The 21680-nt window shown below is 43.2% G+C and overlaps 1 protein-coding gene across 3 annotated transcripts in view; it reads right to left on the reverse strand.

Moving 5' to 3' along the window:
• VPS8 (VPS8 subunit of CORVET complex) overlaps positions 1-21680 on the reverse strand; it is a 258292-nt gene that overhangs the window by 63863 nt on the left and 172749 nt on the right. Inside the window, exons 39-41 of one of the 3 annotated variants that reach the window (XM_054038925.1) lie at positions 12106-12187; positions 8207-8289; positions 2755-2823 (exon numbers count right to left, since the gene is read on the reverse strand). The exons of 1 other annotated variant lie outside the window; for it this stretch is intronic. In XM_054038925.1, the coding sequence (XP_053894900.1) occupies positions 2755-2823; positions 8207-8289; positions 12106-12187 (234 nt within the window). The remainder of the gene's footprint in view (positions 1-2754; positions 2824-8206; positions 8290-12105; positions 12188-21680) is intronic. One more of the 3 variants, XM_054038926.1, reaches the window with a different exon arrangement.

Genomic DNA, 21680 nt, shown 5'->3' on the forward strand with positions numbered 1-21680 from the left:
CCATTTTTGTCAGATTCTCTGCAGCCCCATAAGGTGTGATGGCTATTTAAGTCCCCAACATAGGACAGATGGGTGTTGAAGTGCTGGTAAAAGTGAAGTGTTCCAGGTTTTATCAAGGGGTTTACAAACATTCACAACTTCAAGTTGATCAACTTTTGCAATGATACTGTGAGTCACGCTTCCCACCCCTTACCAGTAATGGAATCTGATTGGCTAAACAAGAAGTAGGACTGAGTGGACTTGTAGACACTAAAGTTTTACATTGTTTTATTTTTGAGTGCAGTTATGTAAAAAAAATTGGAAAATGCAACTTGCAAATGTAGAATTAAAGAGCTTGCACTACAGTACTTATATTAGATGAATTGAAAAGTACTATTTCTTTGTTTTACAGCGCAAATGTTTGTAATAAAAATAGTATAAAGTGAGCACTGTACACATCGTATTCTGTGTTGTAAATGAAATCAATATATTTGAAAATGTAGAAGACATCCAAAGATATGTAGGTATTCTATTAAGAGTGAGATTAATACTGCGATTACTCACGCTTAATTCTTTTAATCTCACGATTAATCGAGATTCTTTTTTTAATCACTTGACAGCCCTATTTTGAATGTTTTATGGGGGGTTTTTGTTTGTGAAGTGAAACTTGGAATTTTTAAGCCAACATTTACACATACATATTTTAAAACTACAACATAGTAAGTGATAAATTCTCTCAACCATAATTCCACATCAATGATGCTTTTTTGCCTGGGAATTTCCTTGGGTTACAAAAATATTTATGAATTGTTCAGTGATGGTAATTCCTGTGGATTGTACAGGAACTTCAGTGGCCTTGCAAGATGGAGAGAAATGGACCTCACTATTTTCCAGATAACTTCTTGCCTCCTCGGCTAGTCCCGCCCCCTACACGTGACTTTCCTTATTTCAGTCTTTCCTGACCAGCCCCACTTGCACCCCACACATTCACGCACATTTTACCGATAAGTACTTCAACACACTTTTTAAAAACTACCAGTATATACAAAGCATGCACTTGTAAATTATGTGAATTATATCCATTTGTGAATTCTTAAGTGCATATATATTTCTCCATATTCTAGGAAGGGATGGCAGCAGCTCCCACAATAAGTGTTTTGCAAGCTCTTACATTTGCAATTTTTTTTTTTTTTTTTTTTTTTTTTTTAAAAACAACTTTGTCAGACTGCTTGGGCTGACATTTCCCATGCCAGGTATCTGTCTCGAGCTGAATTTGTTTTTGAAAATTTCAGCAAAAACTATTCAGCCATCTCAGAAAACCATGTTAGTGAAAAATAAGTTTTTCCCATGTTGAAATGTCCTTACAACTATTTTACTGAAAAGCTCTAGAACCTCTATGCTTTGGACTAGATCCTTGAAATTTAGCTGGCGATCATTTTACTTGGAGGGCCAGATATGGCTTTAGAGAGGGGGACTGAGGAGAAAAAAAGTGAGCAGGAAGCTAACCTGGACACTAGGGTATAGAGTTGGTGGTAGCCAACAGGCTGGACACTCAGGCATTGGAGTAAGGATGAAGGGAGGAAGCTAGCAAGTGGCAAAGACTAGGAAGGTGTCGATACCTAATGGATGAGGTGGTGAGAAGCAGGTGTGCAGTGTAATTGTAGCTGTGTGGGTCCCAGGAGATTAGAGAGACAAGGTGGGTGAGATAATATCTTACTGGACCAACTTCTGTTGGAGAGAAAGACAAGCTATTGAGATTTGATTGGCTGGAGATTTCTGTTGGTGAGAAGGAGGCAGTCAGTGGAGGAAGCTTAAGAGATGGACTCCAGGAAAGGGAGAAGGAAGGAGGAAACCAATCTGTAAGAGGGAGTAGTAGTTCGCTTAAGGCACCAAGGGACAGCTTGCCCAGAGGTAGTGGGAAGGGAGAAGAGGTGGCTAGAGGAAGCAAATTAGCAGGAAATGGTGAAAGTGGAATGCAAACTTGATTGCAAGATACTTGGGAAATTGCTCCACAATGGCTAAAATGATCCAGAACGCTTAGAGCAACAGCAGCCTCTACATAGAGTTGTTCCTACTCAATAAGCACTAATGCCAACAGGCTGCCAATATTCACATCTGAATCAAACAGGATTTGGAAATTCATCCAATTCTTAGTCAAAAACCAGCTGTATGCTTGGAATATACTGAAGGGATAGACAGCTTCCAGAGGTAACAATTGCACAAAGTGACCAGTGTCATTTTAGGTCATATTGTATTATAAGTAAATTTTATTTTAACATGCATAATTTAAAAGTAACAGCATGGAAAGTACATCATACTGAGATACCATATAAATTATAGAGAACAATGGGGAGCTCAGGTCTTCCAGCAGAGCATGTACGTGATCCATGACATACAGCAAGCTATTTTTATATCTGTCAGAAAGCCACTCACTCGTTCCTGGAGCATTCTATTAAATACATGGCTGAGGAAAGCCAAAAAACAGTCAAAAGGCAGACTGAATGAATAGGGCTACTTTATAGATGGTAAATTAGTCTTCCACAAAGCTGTATGTAAAGAGATCTTCCATGCAAATCATTTCTCCTAGTTCTGGAGGATAAGTCACTTCAGGCAAGGGTTAGTTAATAAGCTCCAGAGACAGGGGCGACACCGCTAGAGGCAGAATGTCATCCCAGAGCTCCCTCCAATCTGGTGCCTGTGTATTAACATTGGCTCCTGAGAGCTCCCTCCAGCACAACCCTCCTCCTCTCTCCACTTCCCTAATTTCTGTTGTACCTTCTCCGAAGTGCTTGTTGTTTTCTCCTCTCTAAATTGCTTCCAACCGCCTCGAATATTTCTTTCTGCCTTTTTGGTGAAATCAGTTACACAATTAAAGGAAATAAATCTGTATTACAAGGTGTAAACTCAGATAAAATTACTTAAAACAATTCCTGAGCCTGCAGCCTATTCCTTTATACTCTGTTTTTCTTCTCATCTCACAGATACAATACTGCAAAAGGACACAGTCAAAGTTTAATTCCTTTCTGTCTTTTTTTAAAACCTACAGTAAATTGCTTATAAAACTTTAGAAGCTTAGGAAGCAGTTCTCTCATATCAGATGGTTTTCTCCATTTATGTAATATGTAATTGCTTCCTCATCTGTGACCAAGCGCAGCTGGAAGCAGTCACAGGAGGCACCTAGTCTCCTGGGGCCCTCCAGTGGCAACAGGGCTTCAAGCACCTGCTGTGTAGTCTTCAGGCGCCTGGAATCTGGTGTGTAGGCTGCTGCTTTACCATTTGGAGTGTGCCCCCAACTGGGCCTTGGGCCAATTCTATTTGGGAAAAAGGGCATTGTAAGACTCCCAGGGAGTGGAATTGTGAGCCTCTTCACAGGCTGTTTAAAATTCTTTGAGCTTCTTAACATCCACAGGAGATTGAAGGAAGCCCCAAAGAGCCTCTTAGGTGGACTCCCCTAATGCAATTCTTAGGCAGTGAATGAGTAAGATTCAGCCCTTCCACGGGCTTTGCGGAGAGAAGAGGAAAGGGAAATGCTCCCCCAGGCTCCTTTTGCTCCCCAGTCCAAAGATAGGACTGTTTTAAAATGACGGAAATTCTGAGACAAAGGACTTTCAGGCAAAGTTAAAGCTGAGACTACACATCTTGTAGTTGAGCTTTTTACGAACGCAGTAGGCAGAGCTGTTGTAGCTCTGTTGCTCCCAAGATATTAGAGAAATAAGATGGGTGAGGTAATATTTTATTGGACCAACTTCTGTCTGAGCTACACAGAATTGCCTGTGATCAAAGTTCCATCCCCTTGCCATGAACAGGAACACCTAATAAGTGATGAAGTGACCCCTGCTCTCTCAAGGCTTTTGGAGCTGCCAGGTCCCTCAGCAGAGAATGGGGGAAATTCAAACAAATGTAGAAGGGACCTCAGCTTCCTTCCTGCCTAGTCACCCCCCTGCCTACCCTGCAAACATGACAGAAGTGTGTCTGTCAGACTCCTGTGGAAGGAAGTACCACAGCATTGGGATGGTCTCAAACACAATTCTGACCTTCCCCCTCCTGTTTTGACAAGACTTATTAAAAAAAAAAATCTGTGCAATTTACATTTCTGGTTTCCTCCAGCTCCCTATACCTCAAGGGGAATCTGAATATATCTGCTTTCAGAACAGTAATGAAGGATTATGGACTTGTAAAAGAATTAACCCTCAACCTTCCATCTCTTTCCAGACAGGGTTCACCCACTTCAAATAAAATTTCTCTTAATGCCCCAGGAGATTTATCTAAGATCTCTCCTAATGTACTTATTTTAGGATTTCCTTTTTAATAACTAACTTTACAAAAATCATAGGTTAAGGAGAGATAAAAGCACAATCTAATGTTAATCATTATTTGACACAATCTCAATTGTGTAAGGTTTAGTCAAAATGGTGTAAAATCAGAATCTAGGATGGAGTGTTTGCAGCAACAGAGGTGGAATCTGTTCCTGGAATTTAGAAGATGCCCCTTACCACAGCATTTAGCACTGAAGTACAGAAATTAACATTTGCATAAAGTTAGATCTCTAATGGACCGTTTTTCCCTCTTTGGGTTTAACTGCTTAAACTTGGAATATTGTAACCCTTTTCCCTCAACAGAAGAGGCAGATATCTAGCTCAGTTTACGGAATTTGGTGTCCCCTTACAAAGATTAGTAAGTCCCTTGCAAATGTATTACTTCCAGTCCACAGATCTTCACCCACAGCATAGACTCAGACTCGTAGAATATGTGTACATTGCAATTAAACCTCTGCGGCTGGCCTGTGTCAGCAGACTCTGGCTATGGGGTGTTTAATTACTGTGTAGACGTTTAGGCTCCGGCTGGAGCTCAGGCTCTGGGTTCCCATGAGTACATGTCCCAGATGTGAAGAAGAGCTTTGTGTAAGCTCAAAAGCTGGTCTCTCTCACCAACAGCAGTTGGTCCAATAAAGCTACTATGGTTCTTTCAAAGCACTCAAATAGCTCCACACTGAGCTTGTAATGGCCCTTGTGTCTGGCTGCTCAAAGTCAGCAAACAGCTGCTCCACCTCCATCCTGGCGGCAGCTTTTCCCCCTTTGGTTGAGGGGTGCTTTGAAAGAGCCATAGTTGTGTTCTGTGCTGGAGTGTTCTTGGGCCTGGAGCTTTGGATGCTAAGAATTGTGTAACGCTTGCTGTACATTTATACATAACTATGTTTTACTGATGCTATGAATTACACAGGGCTTGCTGTACATTTACAAATACAGTGTGCTGTGAGTACCAGTATGATTCGGCAATGTGCTGTGAGCTTATAAAGTTAATTTTATTCACTAAAAATAGAACTTTATTGCAAAAATATGTAATAGTTTCATGAGTGACCTGACAGCCTCGTATTTTTTCCCAAGCATTTCTATTAGAAAAAAGTCATTTTTTAAATTAATGCAGTAGTAGAGCTCACTAAGCCAGTCTGTGTATCGAGGGAATTGCAGGTTTCCATTTTCTCAAAGTAACTCTTATTTATCTATTTAGTCACTAATTATCAATGCCCTGCACGACCTCTACGAGATCAGGTTTGGAGGATTTTTTATTTGTTTTATATTGGTTTTGTTTTTTCCATGTTTTGCAAATAATGAACGTTGAAGTCTGTTATTTATATACTTTTTCCATCTTGTGAATGTATTTATATGTTTTGTTTCATTGTGTTTATATGTTGTATCAAAACAAAACAATAAAGTTAAAAAGAGAACTTTATTAAGTGGGGAAAACAGTATAAAAAAATTACATTACTACAATTTTTCCTGTCTTTTTCCTTATTCATACAGAGGGTCATATTGGCTCTCTAAGCCCCTTGTTCCTGATCCAATGCAGCACTGGTTCACAGGATTTCACTGAACATGTCTTCCCACCTACTCCAACAGAGGGATGACAAGCAGATGCCAACTCTACCTCTGTTTGCTCTCTCACAAGTAAAAGAATGAAGAGTGAATATCGGTGTCTAACTTGGGAGCAGGCCGGGCAACAATCTTTAAATTTAAACATTGTAAAGAAAAATGTATGCACGTTTACCCAAGCTACCTTTCTCCTTCCTCAAGCTCATCCAGTGCTCTCCTGGTGGGACTGGCTAGACTGGGGGGGGGGGGGGGGGGGCGGAGTCTCAAACAGCATGGCTGGAGCCCCCCACTGTGTCTCCTTTTGTCCCCCCTCCTTGCTGTTCATGGCAGAGGTCTCTCTCAGGCTCCTCCAAGGTCTCCATGGTGGTCTGTGGGGTGCTGTCGAGGTCTCCGCCACATATGGCATGCAGCTTATTGTAAAAGTGCCAGGTTTGCGGCTCAGCACCAGATCAATTGTTGGCCTCCCCGGCCTTGTGGTAGCCCTGGCAAAGTTCCTTCACTTTCACAGGGGACTGCTGTTGATTCTGGTCATATTCTTTTGCCTGTATCTCCCATGTAATCCATTTGTAGATTTCCATATTTCTCAGCTGGTCCATGGCTCTGCCAGGGGCATTGCGGAACAGCTGCTGGAGGACTATTAGGGTATCCAGAGTTCACAGATCAGTAGGTCGACTATGTTTCCGCAACTTTTGGGAGGTGGTTTTAACTGCATTGCACTAATAGGATGCTTATGGCGGTAGACAAATTTGAAAGCAGATATGCACAAATTGGTTGACACAAGACGGACAGTCCATAGCCCTATGTTCACCCCTTTTGCAATACTATGTTAAATATTGCATCAAAGCATACTGTGTAAGGTATCATTTGAACACTCATGATTTGCTGATCATTATTGTCCTGGTAAAATGTGTGGCAACACTGTATGTAAAGATAAGATTCCACTGTATACTATTACCAAGACATGTAACAACATGTTCTGAAGGGCAGTCACAAACAAGTTCCCCAGAGACAAAAGGCTAGCCAATGCCTCAGCCAGGTGTCAATGAGATCAATTGGACCATCACTTGATTAAGTGGCCATCTTCAGCAGGAGAGAGGGTGTGGGCAAAAAAAATCTACATTTTGACAAAGAAGCATCTTAAGGTTCCAGGCTACACAGACTTTGTATCCTGAACATCAGCTAGAGAGGAGTCTTGTACAAGAGAAAGGGTTATAAGAGGAGAGGCCAGATGCCTCAAATCATCTCTCTTGCTCTCTGCCCACAGCACCATCAACCCCTAAAGAATAAAGGAAGCGGCATTGGACTAGGGTGGGGGGGGAAGGAGGAGGGGAATCCTGACTGAAAGAGGTTCAGCCAGGAAGACTGCTGGAACATGTGGTGAGAGACACCTTTGCTTTGTATTCATTTAGCTTGTTAAGTTAGGTGTTAGTTGTGTTTTACCTTTTATTTCCTTGTAACCAATTCTGATTTATATGCCTCATTACTTGTAGTCACTTAAAATCTATCTTTCTGTAGTTAGCACATTTGTTTTGTTGTTTTATTTAAACTAGTGTGTTTGGAAAACTCCGTTTGGGATAATAAGACCTGTGCATATCATTTTCTATTAATAAATGACAGACTTCATATGAGCTTGTGTTGTGCAGGAGGGTGCTGGGCAGTACAAGATGCACATTTCTGGGGGAAGTCTGAGGCTGGGAGTTTGCTGGTGTTGCCCGCAGTGTAATTAATGAGTGGCTGGCTATAGCACTCATACACTATAGCTGGGAGCGATTTACATGCTGGAGGCTGTGAGAGAGCAGACCAGGAGTGGTTGCTCTCTCAGCGAAGAATGTAAAAGGCACCCCAGATTGGGAAATTGAGGGGACACAGCTGTCCCTCAGTCCAGATTGTACCCTGGATAATGTCACAAAGATGACTTACATTGACTTAACTTTGTAGTGTAGACCAGGCCTAAGTAAGGATTTAGTAGACTAACTTAGGCTCCCATTTCTTAGGAATCTCAGCCCTAGGTTTTAAAAATATTTAAATTTTGGACCAAACTAATTAAGATCTAATAAGTAAAATATTGTTTGGTTTACAACATACAAATTTTACGTTACTACATCTTCTCTCAAGGCTAAACATTATCATTTCAGTTAGTGTCCCATCACACCAGTCCCATGAGCATTTTTTCATCTTTGTAGCCTTAACTAATAATTAACCAGATTAATTTCTGTAACTACACTGAAGTCAACAATGTTACATCAGGGATGGATTTGGCTCTACATTCTAATGTGGTATAACCAGGGCCTTATAAAAGACAACAATTTAGTAAACACTTGTATGCTCACTATGTTTTCTTCTCCCCTGTTGCTCACCTGGAGAATTCTCTGCAAGATTGAGGGAAGGGCAATAAATGCAGCCATGTTGTTTAGCACTTGCATTGTCAAACTCTTCAGAGCTGAAATAATAAATATGTAAAAGTCATGCACAACTGGCCAGAACTGGAGATTTATAAAAACAACAACATGTTATATTAAGCAAAAAGAAGAACAGGAGTACTTGTGGCACCTTAGAGACTAACAAATTTATTAGAGCATAAGCTTTCGTGGACTACAGCCCACTTCTTCGGATGCATATAGCTATATGCATCCGAAGAAGTGGGCTGTAGTCCACGAAAGCTTATGCTCTAATAAATTTGTTAGTCTCTAAGGTGCCACAAGTATTCCTGTTCTTCTTTTTGCGGATACAGACTAACACGGCTGTTACTCTGAAACATGTTATATTAAGAGTTCACAAGGATGTTTATACTCCTTTGTTTTCAAAAACATGATTAACATTTACAATAAAAAAATAGTTATAATGACCAGAGAATTATACAATAAAATTACAATTCTTTATATTTAAAAATGCATGTAATTTTCAGGTATGTTTTTGGGACTCTCACACTACACTATGATTCTCCCCCCAACACACACACACAAATTGCCTCACAGTCTGGGACGTTCCTGAATTTATTTTTTTCTAATCTGGTTATCTACTGCAATTCAAATTTCCCTATTGCCATCAAGTATAAACCTGCAAAACTTATTCACATGAATAGTCTTATTAACTTCAACATTTTCCACTGGTGGCCAACAATTCTGTTATCTGTGTGCCCAACCTAAAAAAGTCAGGACCTGCAGGAGCTCAGCACCTCTGAACAAAATACAGGCCTTAGGTGATACTCTGGTTATCATACAAAGTGTATCCTTTGTGAATAATGGCTCTGTGATGACTTTATAACTTCTTCTCAGTAACCGTGCTCAGTTTGGTTTCCCTTCACATTACGAAGGACCCTGACCAAGAGTAAGGAAGCTCTGGAAGCAGTGTGACAAGACATGGATGCCCTTATAGCTGTATAGCAGTGATGCCTAAGGGTCAAACATATGACAAAAATCTCAGGCGGTCACAATGCTTCAGGCCTGTTCCCTCTTTCTGGCAGCACAAAGGGAGGAGATGCCACCTGTAATTGCCATGACGTGGAAGAGTCTCCAGCAGCTCTCCTCCCCAAGGCTCACATGGGGACTGGTGGGGCAATGGCTGGTATATGATCCCATGGGGGTCGATGTCAGCCAACTCGTGCTAGAGCAGCCCCCAGGGTGCTGTAACCTGCACCAATGCTGAGGCAGAGAATCAAAGACCTGATTGTTTCCTCAGCTGCTTCTCTTTCTACTCTCCTGCACTGCCCTGTACTAGACTTTCACCTAGGTGCAGGGCAGGCAGAATCAGCTCGAGTATATCTAGGGAGCAGGCACAGACCCACAGATCTTGCTGATGAAAATATCTGATTAAGAGTGCACAGGCATGTGCACACCCTGATGTGGAGCACTCAAAGAACTGCTTTCTTCTCCCTCAGCTGGAATTCAGCAGGTGGCCAGCGGGGGAGCTGCTGAACTGCTGCAGAAGAGAAGGGACGGCTGCTGCTCAGAACATTCATGTCACATCAAAGCAGGTCCTGGGGCTGTAGGGGGAAGCATATGGAGCAACTGGGCAGGTGGTGCCGACTCCCCCACCACCCTCACAGTAGTGGCCAGATTCAAACCCTTCTGTTTAAAAATCATTGGGTGTGATTCAGGAAATATCTTCAACTCATAACAAAAAGTTGCCTTTAATAATTCAAAGCCATGAGGGCTACAGTGTTCTCTGTGCCATGGACTGGACACGCCTCCTGTCAAGGTTGTGCCTTTCAGAATCTATTTCAGCACACGTTCCAGGCCCCTGTTCACTGGATTCTCAGGGGCAATAGCTATACAACTCTTTGGGACTGGGATGGCCTTTTTATTATGTGTATACAGTTCTCAGCAGAATGGATCCCAGCTTCCTGATTGGACATCTAGGCACTAGGGCAATATAAATATTAAACACTAACCCACTTTAGAATGGAAAAAAACTGGTTATAATTCGGAATCAAGTGTGAAAAGGGAGGGCAATAGTTCCTTTACACTTTTTCCTCTAAAAGGGTTGGGTGTTCCCTTCCTTTTTAGGTGCATTAACCCAGAGAACCACCTTCAATTTCCAGAATTAATTTTAATAATGAGCTTGCTTAAATGGATAAGTTAGACTCAATGGCTCCCCTTTGCCAAAATGCGATGGGGCACCCTATCTTCGGCCGTGGCTCTGATGACAGATGATCCTCGCTCTCCAGAGATCACTGTATGGATTAAAAGCCCCAGGTTCTTAGTCAATGCATGGTCACCCTTCACTGATGAACCAGCAAAACCCTATCCACTTATTGCACAAAGAGACAGTGACCTGCTGTTAGAGGAAACAGTCACTGGATTGCACTGGGACTGCAGTATTTACTGCACCAATGGGTTGTGGAGACTGCTGGGGAAAAGGAAGGAGAAAATGGAGGCAAGGAAGAACTATCAGATGATCCCAGAGGTCCATGACTTTCCCAAAAGCCTCAGAGCAGAGTTAGCACAGTGAGTTGCTATTGTGCACACAGAGGCAAGAGACCGGAGCGGTGATGCAGTTACCAAACCTAACCAGGGAAGCTGTGCAGGTACTAAGAATTTTGACCCATGCGCTCCCTTTATAGTCATGGATGGTTGGAGTCAGCCCAGCGGTTTGTTCCAGACTAGTGGACTGAATGTGTACGAGGAAGATAGGAGGGAGGCAGTATGGTCTAGCAGGTGAGAACTGGACTAGCAGCCATGAGACCTCGGTTCCAGTCTCAGCTTGGCCGCTTATCTAATCTGACGCTGGACAAATCACTTCTCCTCCCACCTTTGTCTGTTTTATCTATTTAGACTGTCAGCTCTTCAGGACAGTGATTGTTTGTACAGCACCCAGCACAAAGGAGCATCACGATGCTACCATCATAGAAATAAGACAATAGCATGAGAAAATTCTTAAGTGTGGGAAGGCAATAGTGTATTATCTACCTACAGAGAGGGGCTGGAGTCAGACAGAATATGGTTAATTTTTAAGGCAACAAATGGAAATGTTTAATCTGATTTCTTCTTCTTCTTCTGGCATTGGGCAGAAGAAATATCTATGATATCAACTGTTAACACACAAATGACAACTACCCAGTTACCACTAATGGGCATGCACTTCCTTGCTTGCGTTTCTGTGTCAGATTTGCTGTGTGTGCCATCTAACTGTTGCACAACCAAGTTTTCTGTATAAATTCACTTCAATTTATCTGAAAGTACCTACAGGAACTCCTAGTGCATGCACATCACCTGCACGCATACAGAATAACTATGGTGGATCAGTATCCAGAGAATGAACCCAAAAGACCCCAAATCTACCCCCTAATGGAAAGCCTAAGAAACATACAGGCCTTGAAACAAAACTGACCTATATTGGTCCAAGGAAAAGAGTTCCAGCGTCATTTAAAGCAATAGGTTCTTAACTCAGATGCCACAGCTAATTGCAAATGCCACTGAGCCACACGAGGAGGCAAGTAGTGTAAGTAGCCAGGACCAGATGATTTAGGACTTTACAGGTCAAACAAAATAACTTAGATTGTACTTGAAAGGCAATAGGGACCAGTGCAGACACTGCAACACAGGTGTAATGTGCTCCTGGTAAAAAATGCTACTTCACAGCTGGAAGAGAGTAACAGCACTTTCCACACAGGTGCACACCCTAGCTTTGTTTCGGAGTTGTATACTAGTTCAGTCACAATGCTTACTTCCTCATGTTTGGTCAGGAGAAAAGGAGAAAAAAAACTGAGGTCACATTTTCAGTGGTATCTGGCGCCACAAGGTGCCAACAAACTTACGTTCAGAATACTGACACAACACTGTCGAACTGGATAGCTTCTGTGGCGACATCATAGCCTCCAGGAGAGGAAACCAGAGTGCCTAGAATAATTAAGTGCACAATAAATTCTACAACTCTGGCAAAAATAATTACTAGCACTATCAAGCGATTAAAAAAGGAATAGCAATTAATGGCACTGTTAAACAATACAATACCACTTATTTTTAAATATTTTTGGACGTTTACTACATTTTCAAATATATTAATTTCAATTACAACACAGAATACAAAGTGTTCAGTGCTCACTTTATATTTTTGATTACAACTGTTTGCACTGTAAAAAACAAAAAAAATGTATTTTTCAATTCACCTCATACAAGTACTGTAGTACAATCTCTTTATCATGAAAGTAGAATTACGTACAAAAAAACTGCATTCAAAAATAAAACAATGTAAATCTTTAGAGCCTTTAAGTTCACTCAGTCCTACTTCTTGGTCAGCCAATCACTCAAACAAAACTGGTTACAATTTGCAGGAGATAATGCTGCCTGCTTTTTGCTTACAATGTCGCCTGAAAGTGAGAACAGGCGTTTGCATGGCACTGTTGTAGCCAGCGTTGCAAGGTATTTATGTGCCAGGTGCGCTAAAAATTCATATGTCCCTTCACGATTCAACCAGCATTCCAGAGGACATGCTTCCATGCTGATGATGGGTTCAGCCTGATCACGATCCAAAACAGTGCAGACAGATGCATGTTCATTTTCATCATCTGAGTCAGATGCCGCCAGCAGAAGGTTCATTTTCTTTTTTGGTGGTTTAGGTTCTATAATTTCTGCATCAGAGTGTTGCTCTTTTAAGACTTCTAAAAGCAACACCTCGTCCCTCTCAGATTTTGGATGGAACTTCCGATTCTTAAACCTTGGGTCGAGTGCTGTAGCTATTTTTACAAATCTCACATCGGTACCTTTGTGTTTTGTCAAATCTGCTGTGAAAGTGTTCTTAAAATGAGCATGTGCTGGGTCATCATCTGAGACTGCTATAACATGAAATATATGCAGAATGTGGGTAAAACAGAGCAGGATACATACAATTCTCCCCCCAAAAAGTACAGTCACAAATTTAATTGACACGTTATTTTTTTAACAAGCATCGTCAGCATGGAATCATGTCCTATGGAATGGTGGCTGAAGCATGGAAGGGGCATACGAAGGTTTAGCATATCTGGCATGTAAATACCTTGCAACACCAGCTACAAAAGTGCCATGCAGATGTCTGTTCTCACTTTCAGGTGACATTGTAAATAAGAAGCAGGCAGCAGTATCTCCCGTCAATGTAAACTAACTTGTTTGTCTTAACGATTGGCAGAATAAGAAGTAGGACTGAGTGGACATGTAGGCTCTAAAGTTTTACACTGTTGTGTTCTTGAGTGCAGTTATGTGACCAAAAAAAAAAATCTGCATTTATAAGTTACACTTTCACGATAAAGAGATTGCACTTCAGTACTTGTATGAGGTGAACTGAAAAATACAACAATATTTCTTTTGCTTATCATTTTTAGAGTATATATTTGTAATAAAAATATAAAGTGAGCACTGTATACTTTTTGTATTGTGTGTAATTGAAATCAATATAGAAAATGTGGAAAACATGCAAAAATATTTAATAAATTTCAATTAGTAATCTATTATTATAAGTGTGATTAATTGAGATGAATTTTCTAATTATTTTCTAATTAATTGACAGTCCTAGTGATTACATTAATTTAGCTTTATTTTTAACCTCCACCAGTTTAATTACATATTATGAAAAAGAGGATTAAATACTTTGTTTCCATTGTTGGCTCAGTGTTACAATATGTTACAGGACTGCTGTGATGTTTAATTTGTTTTTTAAACACAGAGAAAAGTTGCTCTAGTGCAGGGATTGGCAACCTTTGGCACGCGGCTCGCCAGGGTAAGCCCCTGGCAGGCCGGGCTGCTTTGTTTACCTGCCTCATCCGTAGGTTTGGCCAATCACGGCTCTCACTGGCTGCGGTTCGCTGTCCCAGGCCAATGGGGGCTGTGGGAAGCGGCACAGGCCAAGGGATGTGCTGACCACCGCTTCCCGCTGCCCCCATTGGTCTAGAGCGGCGAACTGCGGCCAGTGGGAGCCGCAATCACCGAACCTGCGGACGTGGCAGGTAAACAAACCGGCCCGGCCCACCAGGTGGCTTACCCTGGTGAACCGCATGCCAAAGGTTGCCGATCCCTGCAGGGCCGTAGCAACAAAGAACGTGGCCCCCTCCGAACGGTGGCCCCCTCTGAACATACGTCCGGGTGGGGCCCCTTACAATGCAGAAACTGGAATGCGGTATTTATTTTGCCACTTTTAGGGGCCCCCTTCCTTGCGGGGCCCCCTCCGGTCGGAGAGTACAGAGGGCGCTCGCTACGCCTCTGGATCCCTGCTCTAGTGCTTGACAGCCTGGCAGACCTACTCTTTTTAGAGAGTGGGGAAGGTATCTGCTTGGAATTTGAGAACAGGAGAGTCCCTGATTAAACTCTTCGTGTGTTCATTTCCTGGGGCAGTGACCATGTAGGAGACTCGAGGTTGCTTTGACTTCACTAACTGGTGGGAGCACTGTCCCTATTTACTCCTTATTGATATTGTAAGCTCTTCAGAGCAGGGACAGTTTTATTTTATGTTTACACAGAAGTTAGCACAATGGGGCCCTAGGTTCCACTGTAATATAAACACACACATAAGAATTAATAATGAGGAAACCATGTAACCAGTCGTCAGACCAATCATGTAACCAGTTCCATACACACTCCCAGAAATTGTTGGATAAAAAGTTGCGTAAATCCAGAAAACCCTGTCTGTATATCATAAACCAACTCTGCCTCTGGTGACCCAGGAGGGTCATTAAATGTAACTACTCAGAAACCAAGGAAGTGCAAAGCCAACAAGTGAACCAGTAAGAAGAGCAGGGGTTCTCAAACTGGGGGTCAGGACCCCTCAGGGAGTCACGAGGTTCTTACATGGGGGGGTCGTGAGCTGTCAGCCTCCACCCAAAAGCCTGCTTTGCTTCCAGCATTTATAATGGTGTTATAAATTAAACACCTTTTTATATATTGGGGGGGAGGGGGTTTCGCACTCAGAGGCTTGCTATGTGAAAGGGATCACCAGTACAAAAGTCTGAGAACCACTGAATAAGAGTGTAAGAGCCAGTATTACTCAACTCTCACTTGCTCCAAATGTTAGGCAGATAGCAACAGAAGCATTGCATCTGCAGTTACTGCATGACAGATGTTCTCTAACACATGGCAGTGTACAATAATACACAACATGTATCTTTTCTTGTATATTTATTAGAGAGTACAATTTTGAGCATTTAATTAAATAACTAATCCGCATTCTTATTCATTTGACACAATATGCCTGGAAGCTTTAGTAATTTTGTGCAATGCCCAAGAAATGGCCATTAGAACAAACAAGTGGAAGTTTCAGTTATTTGGCGGGATGACTAATGCACATAAAAGCAGCATTTGCCAACAGTTACCACAGTCTTTCTCCAGACTTTGGAGAGATATGTAGTGACTGAATAGTAGCAGTGGGCAAATGCTGACTTTTAAATGGACTCTGCTGTAGACAGAATGGCCAGTTCACCCCTGCACTGAAGTGCAGTCTCCTCTGAGGTGATGCATGATAGCTGTTTAGCACCCAGAGCACCACAATAACAAGAAAGAGAGAAAATACTATGTCAAATTAACACTACTGGGGGAATGTATGTAGGCAGAATGTAATTACATGCTTTCTAAGTGGAATTTGTCCAGGTCACAAAATATATAGTTCTGTTGGAACTTTCCTGAACTGCCAGAAAAGCACTAGTCTTCAATGAGCTCCCTGCAGAATTCCTTCCTGCCCCCACTATGGATACAAGAATTCTTTGGGAGCCCCTTACTCACTTTCATACTTGAACAAAAAAAAGCTAGGCCTGTGTGTCTAGCAAGGAAGAGGGATAACAGTCAAGCTCTGATACAGAATTTTTTCATCCACAAATGTCAATGGAAAACATGCATCATCCCAATATTATAGATGGGGAAACGGAGGCTCAGGGAGATTAAGGGATTTGCTAAAAGTCAAAAGTCACAGAGTTAGTGGCACAGTTGGGAAAAGATCACAGGACTCTTGATTCCCAGCCCAATGCTTTATCCACTGAACCAGTCTGCCTCTGCAGAACCTGAGTTTTTGAGTTTAGACACAAAAGGTTACTTACCTTTTAACTGGTGTTCTTTGAGATGTGTGGTCCTGAAGTGTACTCCACTGTGGGATGCACATGCTCCATAAGCCTGAGAGTGGAGAATTTTTGCAAGCAGTGTCCATTGGTCTGCACCTGTGCCCCTATTCTCCTTGTGCTCTACACGGAGGGCATAAGGGGCAGGGCAGACTACCTGCCTGTTCAGTTCCTCCTCTACTGCGAATCTTGGCCAAAATCCAAAGCAGAGGGAAAGGAGGGCAGGTAGTAGAATAAAGATAAGGACCACACATGTTGAAGGAGAAATGGTTACTCACCCTGTGCAGTAACTATGGTTCTTCGAGATGTCCACCTTCCCCCCCCCCCCCCCCATGGGTGCTCCACTCTAGATGGGCCTGGACCCACTGTGCCTTTGATTGGAGATTTCTCATAGCAGTATCAGCCCACGCACGGGTGTTACTGAGTCTGGTACACTGTGCCATTGTTATATAGCATTGCATGGGCAAACTGCCCTCAGTTCCTTCTCTATCATGAAGCCCTATAGCAGAGAGCTCTCAAGCAGAAGGCAAGGAGGGTGGGTAGTAGAGCACCAATGGGGCGGTGGGGACACATCTTGAAGAACCATGTGTCCTTTTCCAGGGATGGTATTATTGATGCCAGCGTAACCATACAGAACTTTAGTTTGCAAATAAAAAAGTTGAGTTGTTGTGGGTTGAAAATGGGTCTTCATCCTCTTTACTTCTTGGGAACTAGGAAATATTTTCCCTGATGTTGAAGAGGTACCCACTCTGTTGCTCCCCACTGAATGAGAGATTTTTCCTCCTGGAGGAGGATCTCTGTGAGAGTGGTCCCTGGAAAGGGACAGGGAAGGGGAAGAGAAACTTAATGTTATAGACCGAATGGATGATATCCAGCCCCCATTTGTCTGTTGTTATGGGGGAAAAAGAGTGCTAGCTGGCCACCAAAGGAGATCTCGGGATTGGGTGGGGGTGACCTCAACAGTGGTTTTCAACTCCCGAATGTCTTGTCAAAAGTATCTTTCGGCTGGGAGGGGAGTTGGGTTGATGTGGAAGGTGCTGGGTATGGTGGCTTTTGCATCCTCTGCTCTGTCTTTTATAAGGTGGTTCCTATGCTGATAGTAAAATGGTTGAGGCATAGGCCTCAGTTTGTATGGTCACTTCAGGCCTAGTGTGTATATACCAAGGGAGCAGAGGGGAGCCCTGGAATCCTTTAATGAGTGCAAAGACTCGTGTCTTTTCATTGAAAAGATTGATCTTGAAGTGCAAGTACTCTACGGCAGGGGTGGCCAACCTGAGCCTGAGAAGGAGCCAGAATTTACCAATGTACATTGCCAAAGAGCCTCAGTAATATGTCAGCAGCCCCCCCATCAGCCCTGCTGATCAGTGCCTCCCCATCCCTCCCCGCACCTTCTGATCAGCTGTTTTGTAGCGTGCAGGAGGCTGGGGGGGCGGAGGGAGCGAAGGCATAGCAGGCTCAAGGGAAGGGGTGGAGTAGGGGCAGAGCCAGGGGTTGAGCAGTGAGCACCTCCCAGCACACTGGAAAGTTGGCGCCTGTAGCTCCAGCTCTGGAGTCAGTGCCTATATAAGGAGCCGCATATTAACTTCTGAAGAGCTGCATGTGGCTCCAGAGCTCTACAGTGTTCTTGACCTCTCTGGGAAACCCCGAAGAGTGTAGCCATGATTCCTGGTGCATCACAATGGCAGTTGCCATCGATCTTGATGCGGCATCAGCTGCATCAATTTCAGATTGCAATGAAGTTCTGGCCACCAGCTTGCCTGCAACAACGAGGGCCTGAAAGTGAGCGCTGTCCTGCTAGGGTAAATTGTCCTTAAAATCCAGGAACTCTAAATAATTCAGAAAATTGTACTTGACCAATTTGACAGTTAGATATTCTAAACTGGAGACTAGCAGATGTAAAGACCTTCCTCCCCAGAAGGTCCAGGCATTTGGCCTGCTTATACGTGGGGTGCTCTTGAGTGTTGCCGTCTAGATCTTTTGTGGCAGCCTGAACAACAAGGGGTGAGTAAATAGAAACTCCACTTCCTTAGCCAGGACAAAGCATTGCTTCTCTGCCCTCTTGGCGGTAGTTGTGCATGTTGCCAGTGTGTGCCATATGGTTCTTGATAGTTCCAGTATGGCTTCATTCTCTAGGAGTGCTCTCCAGCTAGATCCTGTGGGTTGCAAGATGCTCAACAGCTTACATTGCGAGTCCTGGACCTTCTCTAAGGAGCTCTATCAATATCAGTGCTTAATTTGTAATTAAAGAGGTGCTGGGCTCAAGCAATTAGGTGCCAGGCCCAAGCAAATTTTTTACTTTCATAACTGATGTGGCAAGCCCAGAGGTTCCAGGGCTATGAACTGCCAAGACTAGAGGTGCAGGGGCTCATCCCTGGCAAGCCCAAGCACAAATTAAGCACTGACCTCCACCCTTTGTAGCAACTACTGGAACCACTTGTGATCATTCAGAAGGGAATGAGAAATTGGAGTGACTGATTCTTCAGGAGATGAAGATATCCTTGGTATTGGTGGAACCATCTCATAGTCTTTCCCTGCTATAGGATCAGAGGAGACTGTAGTTGCTCTCTTGAAGAGAAGAGATGTGGTATGTGTGATGTTAATGATATAATCTGGGACCATATAGAACATGGTTGTAACTAAAGTACTGTAGTGGCACCAAATCTTGTATAAAGGGGATCAAATGAGGTGTCTAAGACAAGGTTATGATTTACTTGTTATAATTATGCTGGCTATATGTGTGTATCAATTTTGTAGTAGAAGTTATAAATATTGGCTCTAAACTGTCTGTATTTCAAACTTATGCTATGCTTCTGGGAGACATCCCAGACAAGCTGGTGTTAGCTCTGCCTAGCCTGCTTGATGGCCCATTAAGGACCATCAGCTATTCAATTGACCCATTCAGAGAAGGCAGATACGCCTTGCAACTCAGCAAAATATGCAGGGACTGGCCCATGTGACTCTAAACTCCATTTTGCTGTAATTTTCCACAGTAAGGACAAAGGTGTTCTTACACCTGGAAAGGACTATAAAAGGCTGATGCCTCTCCTCCATCTTGTCTTCAATCCTGCTTCTTACCTCTGGAGGGACTTTGCTACAAACTGAAGCTCTGAACAAAGGACTGAGGACCCATCCCAGCTGGGGATGGACTCCAGAAACTTGATTTTGAACCTGCAGTTTATTTCATCACTGCTACAAGCCTGAACCAAGAACTTTGCCATTACTGTATATAATTGATTCCATTTAACCAATTCTAGCTCTCATCTATATCGTTTTCCTTTTATGAATAAACCTTTAGATTTTAGATTCTAAAGGACTGGCGACAGCGTAATTTGTGGGTAAGATCTGATTTGTATATTGACCTGGGTCTGGGGCTTGGTCCTATGGGATCAGGAGAACCGTTCTTCTTTTATTGAGGTATTAGTTTTCATAACCATTTGTCCCCATAACGAGTGGCACTGGTGGTGATACTGGGAAACTGGAGTGTCTAAGGGAATTGCTTGTGTGACATGTGGTTAGCCAGTGGGGTGAGACCAAAGTCTTCACTGTCTGGCTGGTTTGGTTTGCCTTAGAGGTGGAAAAACCCCAGCCTTGGGGTGCCCTGTTTTAAGCGATTTATCCTGAATTGGCACTCTCAGTTGGGTCCCGCCAGAACCAGCATCGTTACAGTATGACTCCCTGTTAGATTGCACAGACCTTGGGTATTGTGCATATGGTCCCTGGGCCCCAACAGAGCCAGTGGGAAGGGTTGAAGGTGGGTTGTGGAGGTTGCCAAGGCCTGGGGTACCCTGGTCATGAGGGTGGTGTCCTGGTTTGGATAAGGCAGGCTGGTTCCAGGAAGCACTTGGTCTTCTGTCAGGATTTATCTCCCTTGGTGGAGGTGATGATGGTTTCTCCAGCATATCTGATTCCCCCAACAAGAAGGTCCAATGCAGCTTGATCAGTGGTGCCCTTATGGGACCTACCGCTAGTTTTGAGGGCCCTGATAAGCCATCCCTTCAAGCCACCAACTTCAATATCGGCTTTTTATCTATTGAGATGTGTTTCTTAGTAGCTGTCATGGCCACCAAGCAAGTGTCTGAGCTGACAGACTTTCATACAGGAACCTTACTGCATGTTCCACAAAGACAAGGTGGTGCTCGGGACACCAGAATCCTTTTTTCCTAAGGTAAATCCCTCCTTCCACACTTCCGAAGAGGTGGTGCGCTTCCTTCGTTCAGTCCAAAACCACAACATCCAACTGATAAGTTGTGTCAAAAAGCATCAAGAAACTATTTCAAGCATACAGAATTCACAAGAAGATTGGGCTTCTTATTAGTGTCCTTTCACCTGGGATGCCAGGAACTCAGATTCCAAGCCCCCCATCACTAGGTGGATTAGACTATGTATCGTAGAGGTCTACAAACCATCAGAGGCTCCTATCCCAGAATCTGTTGTCCCTTTGTTGGGGGGGACATCTGTGAGGATGGAGAGACAGAAGCGGCTCTGTCTGAAGGCCGAACTGTATTCTCCCCTGAGGGCACTTAGAGGAGAATGGAGAGACTGTTTGTATTTTGCTGCATTGTTAGCCACCACCTTTGCAGCTTTTCTCCAAAAATGAAGATGCCTGTAAACTTGGCCACGCATAGGACCTGCTTAGAGTGAATATCCACCTTCAGGGTCAGAGTCATAGATGGCACCTGGCCACTTAGCTGGAAGCTATGGCTCAGGCTGAGAAAATCATTTTATCCATTGAGGCATCATTTAGGGAGACTTTCTGAAAGCAGAGCCAAAATCAGGGTGAACTCTGTACTCAATGGCTTTGAGATCTTCCAGATGGGAGAGAGAGATGCTCCTGCAAAGCAGGTGGCTGCCAGGGACACTTGGAGGGTGGCAAAGGAAGCTTCAAAGCTTTTTGTGGGAGTGGTTTCCATCCTATCTGTGGATTCCTTAGGACAGAACTCTCCTGCTGCCCCCAAGGGAATAGCCATATCCCTGGTAAGGGATAAAAACATAGAACTGGAAGGGACCTCGAGAGATCATCTAGTCCTGGCATTCAAGGCAGAACTAAGTATTATCTAGACCATCCCTGACAGGTGTTTGTCCAACCAGCTCTTAAAAATCTCCAATGATGGAGATTCCACAACCTCCTTAGGCAATTTATTCCAGTGCTTAACCACTCTGACAGTTAGGAAGTTTTTCCTAATGTCCAACCTAAACCTCCCTTGCTGCAATTTAAGCCCATTGCTTCTTGTCCTATCCTCAGAGGTTAAGAACAACAATTTTTCTCCCTCCTCATTATAACAAACTTTTATGTACTTGAAAACCGTTACGTCCCCTCTCAG

This window comes from Malaclemys terrapin, chromosome 9 (assembly GCF_027887155.1).
Source record: "Malaclemys terrapin pileata isolate rMalTer1 chromosome 9, rMalTer1.hap1, whole genome shotgun sequence".
NCBI lineage: Eukaryota > Metazoa > Chordata > Testudines > Emydidae > Malaclemys > Malaclemys terrapin.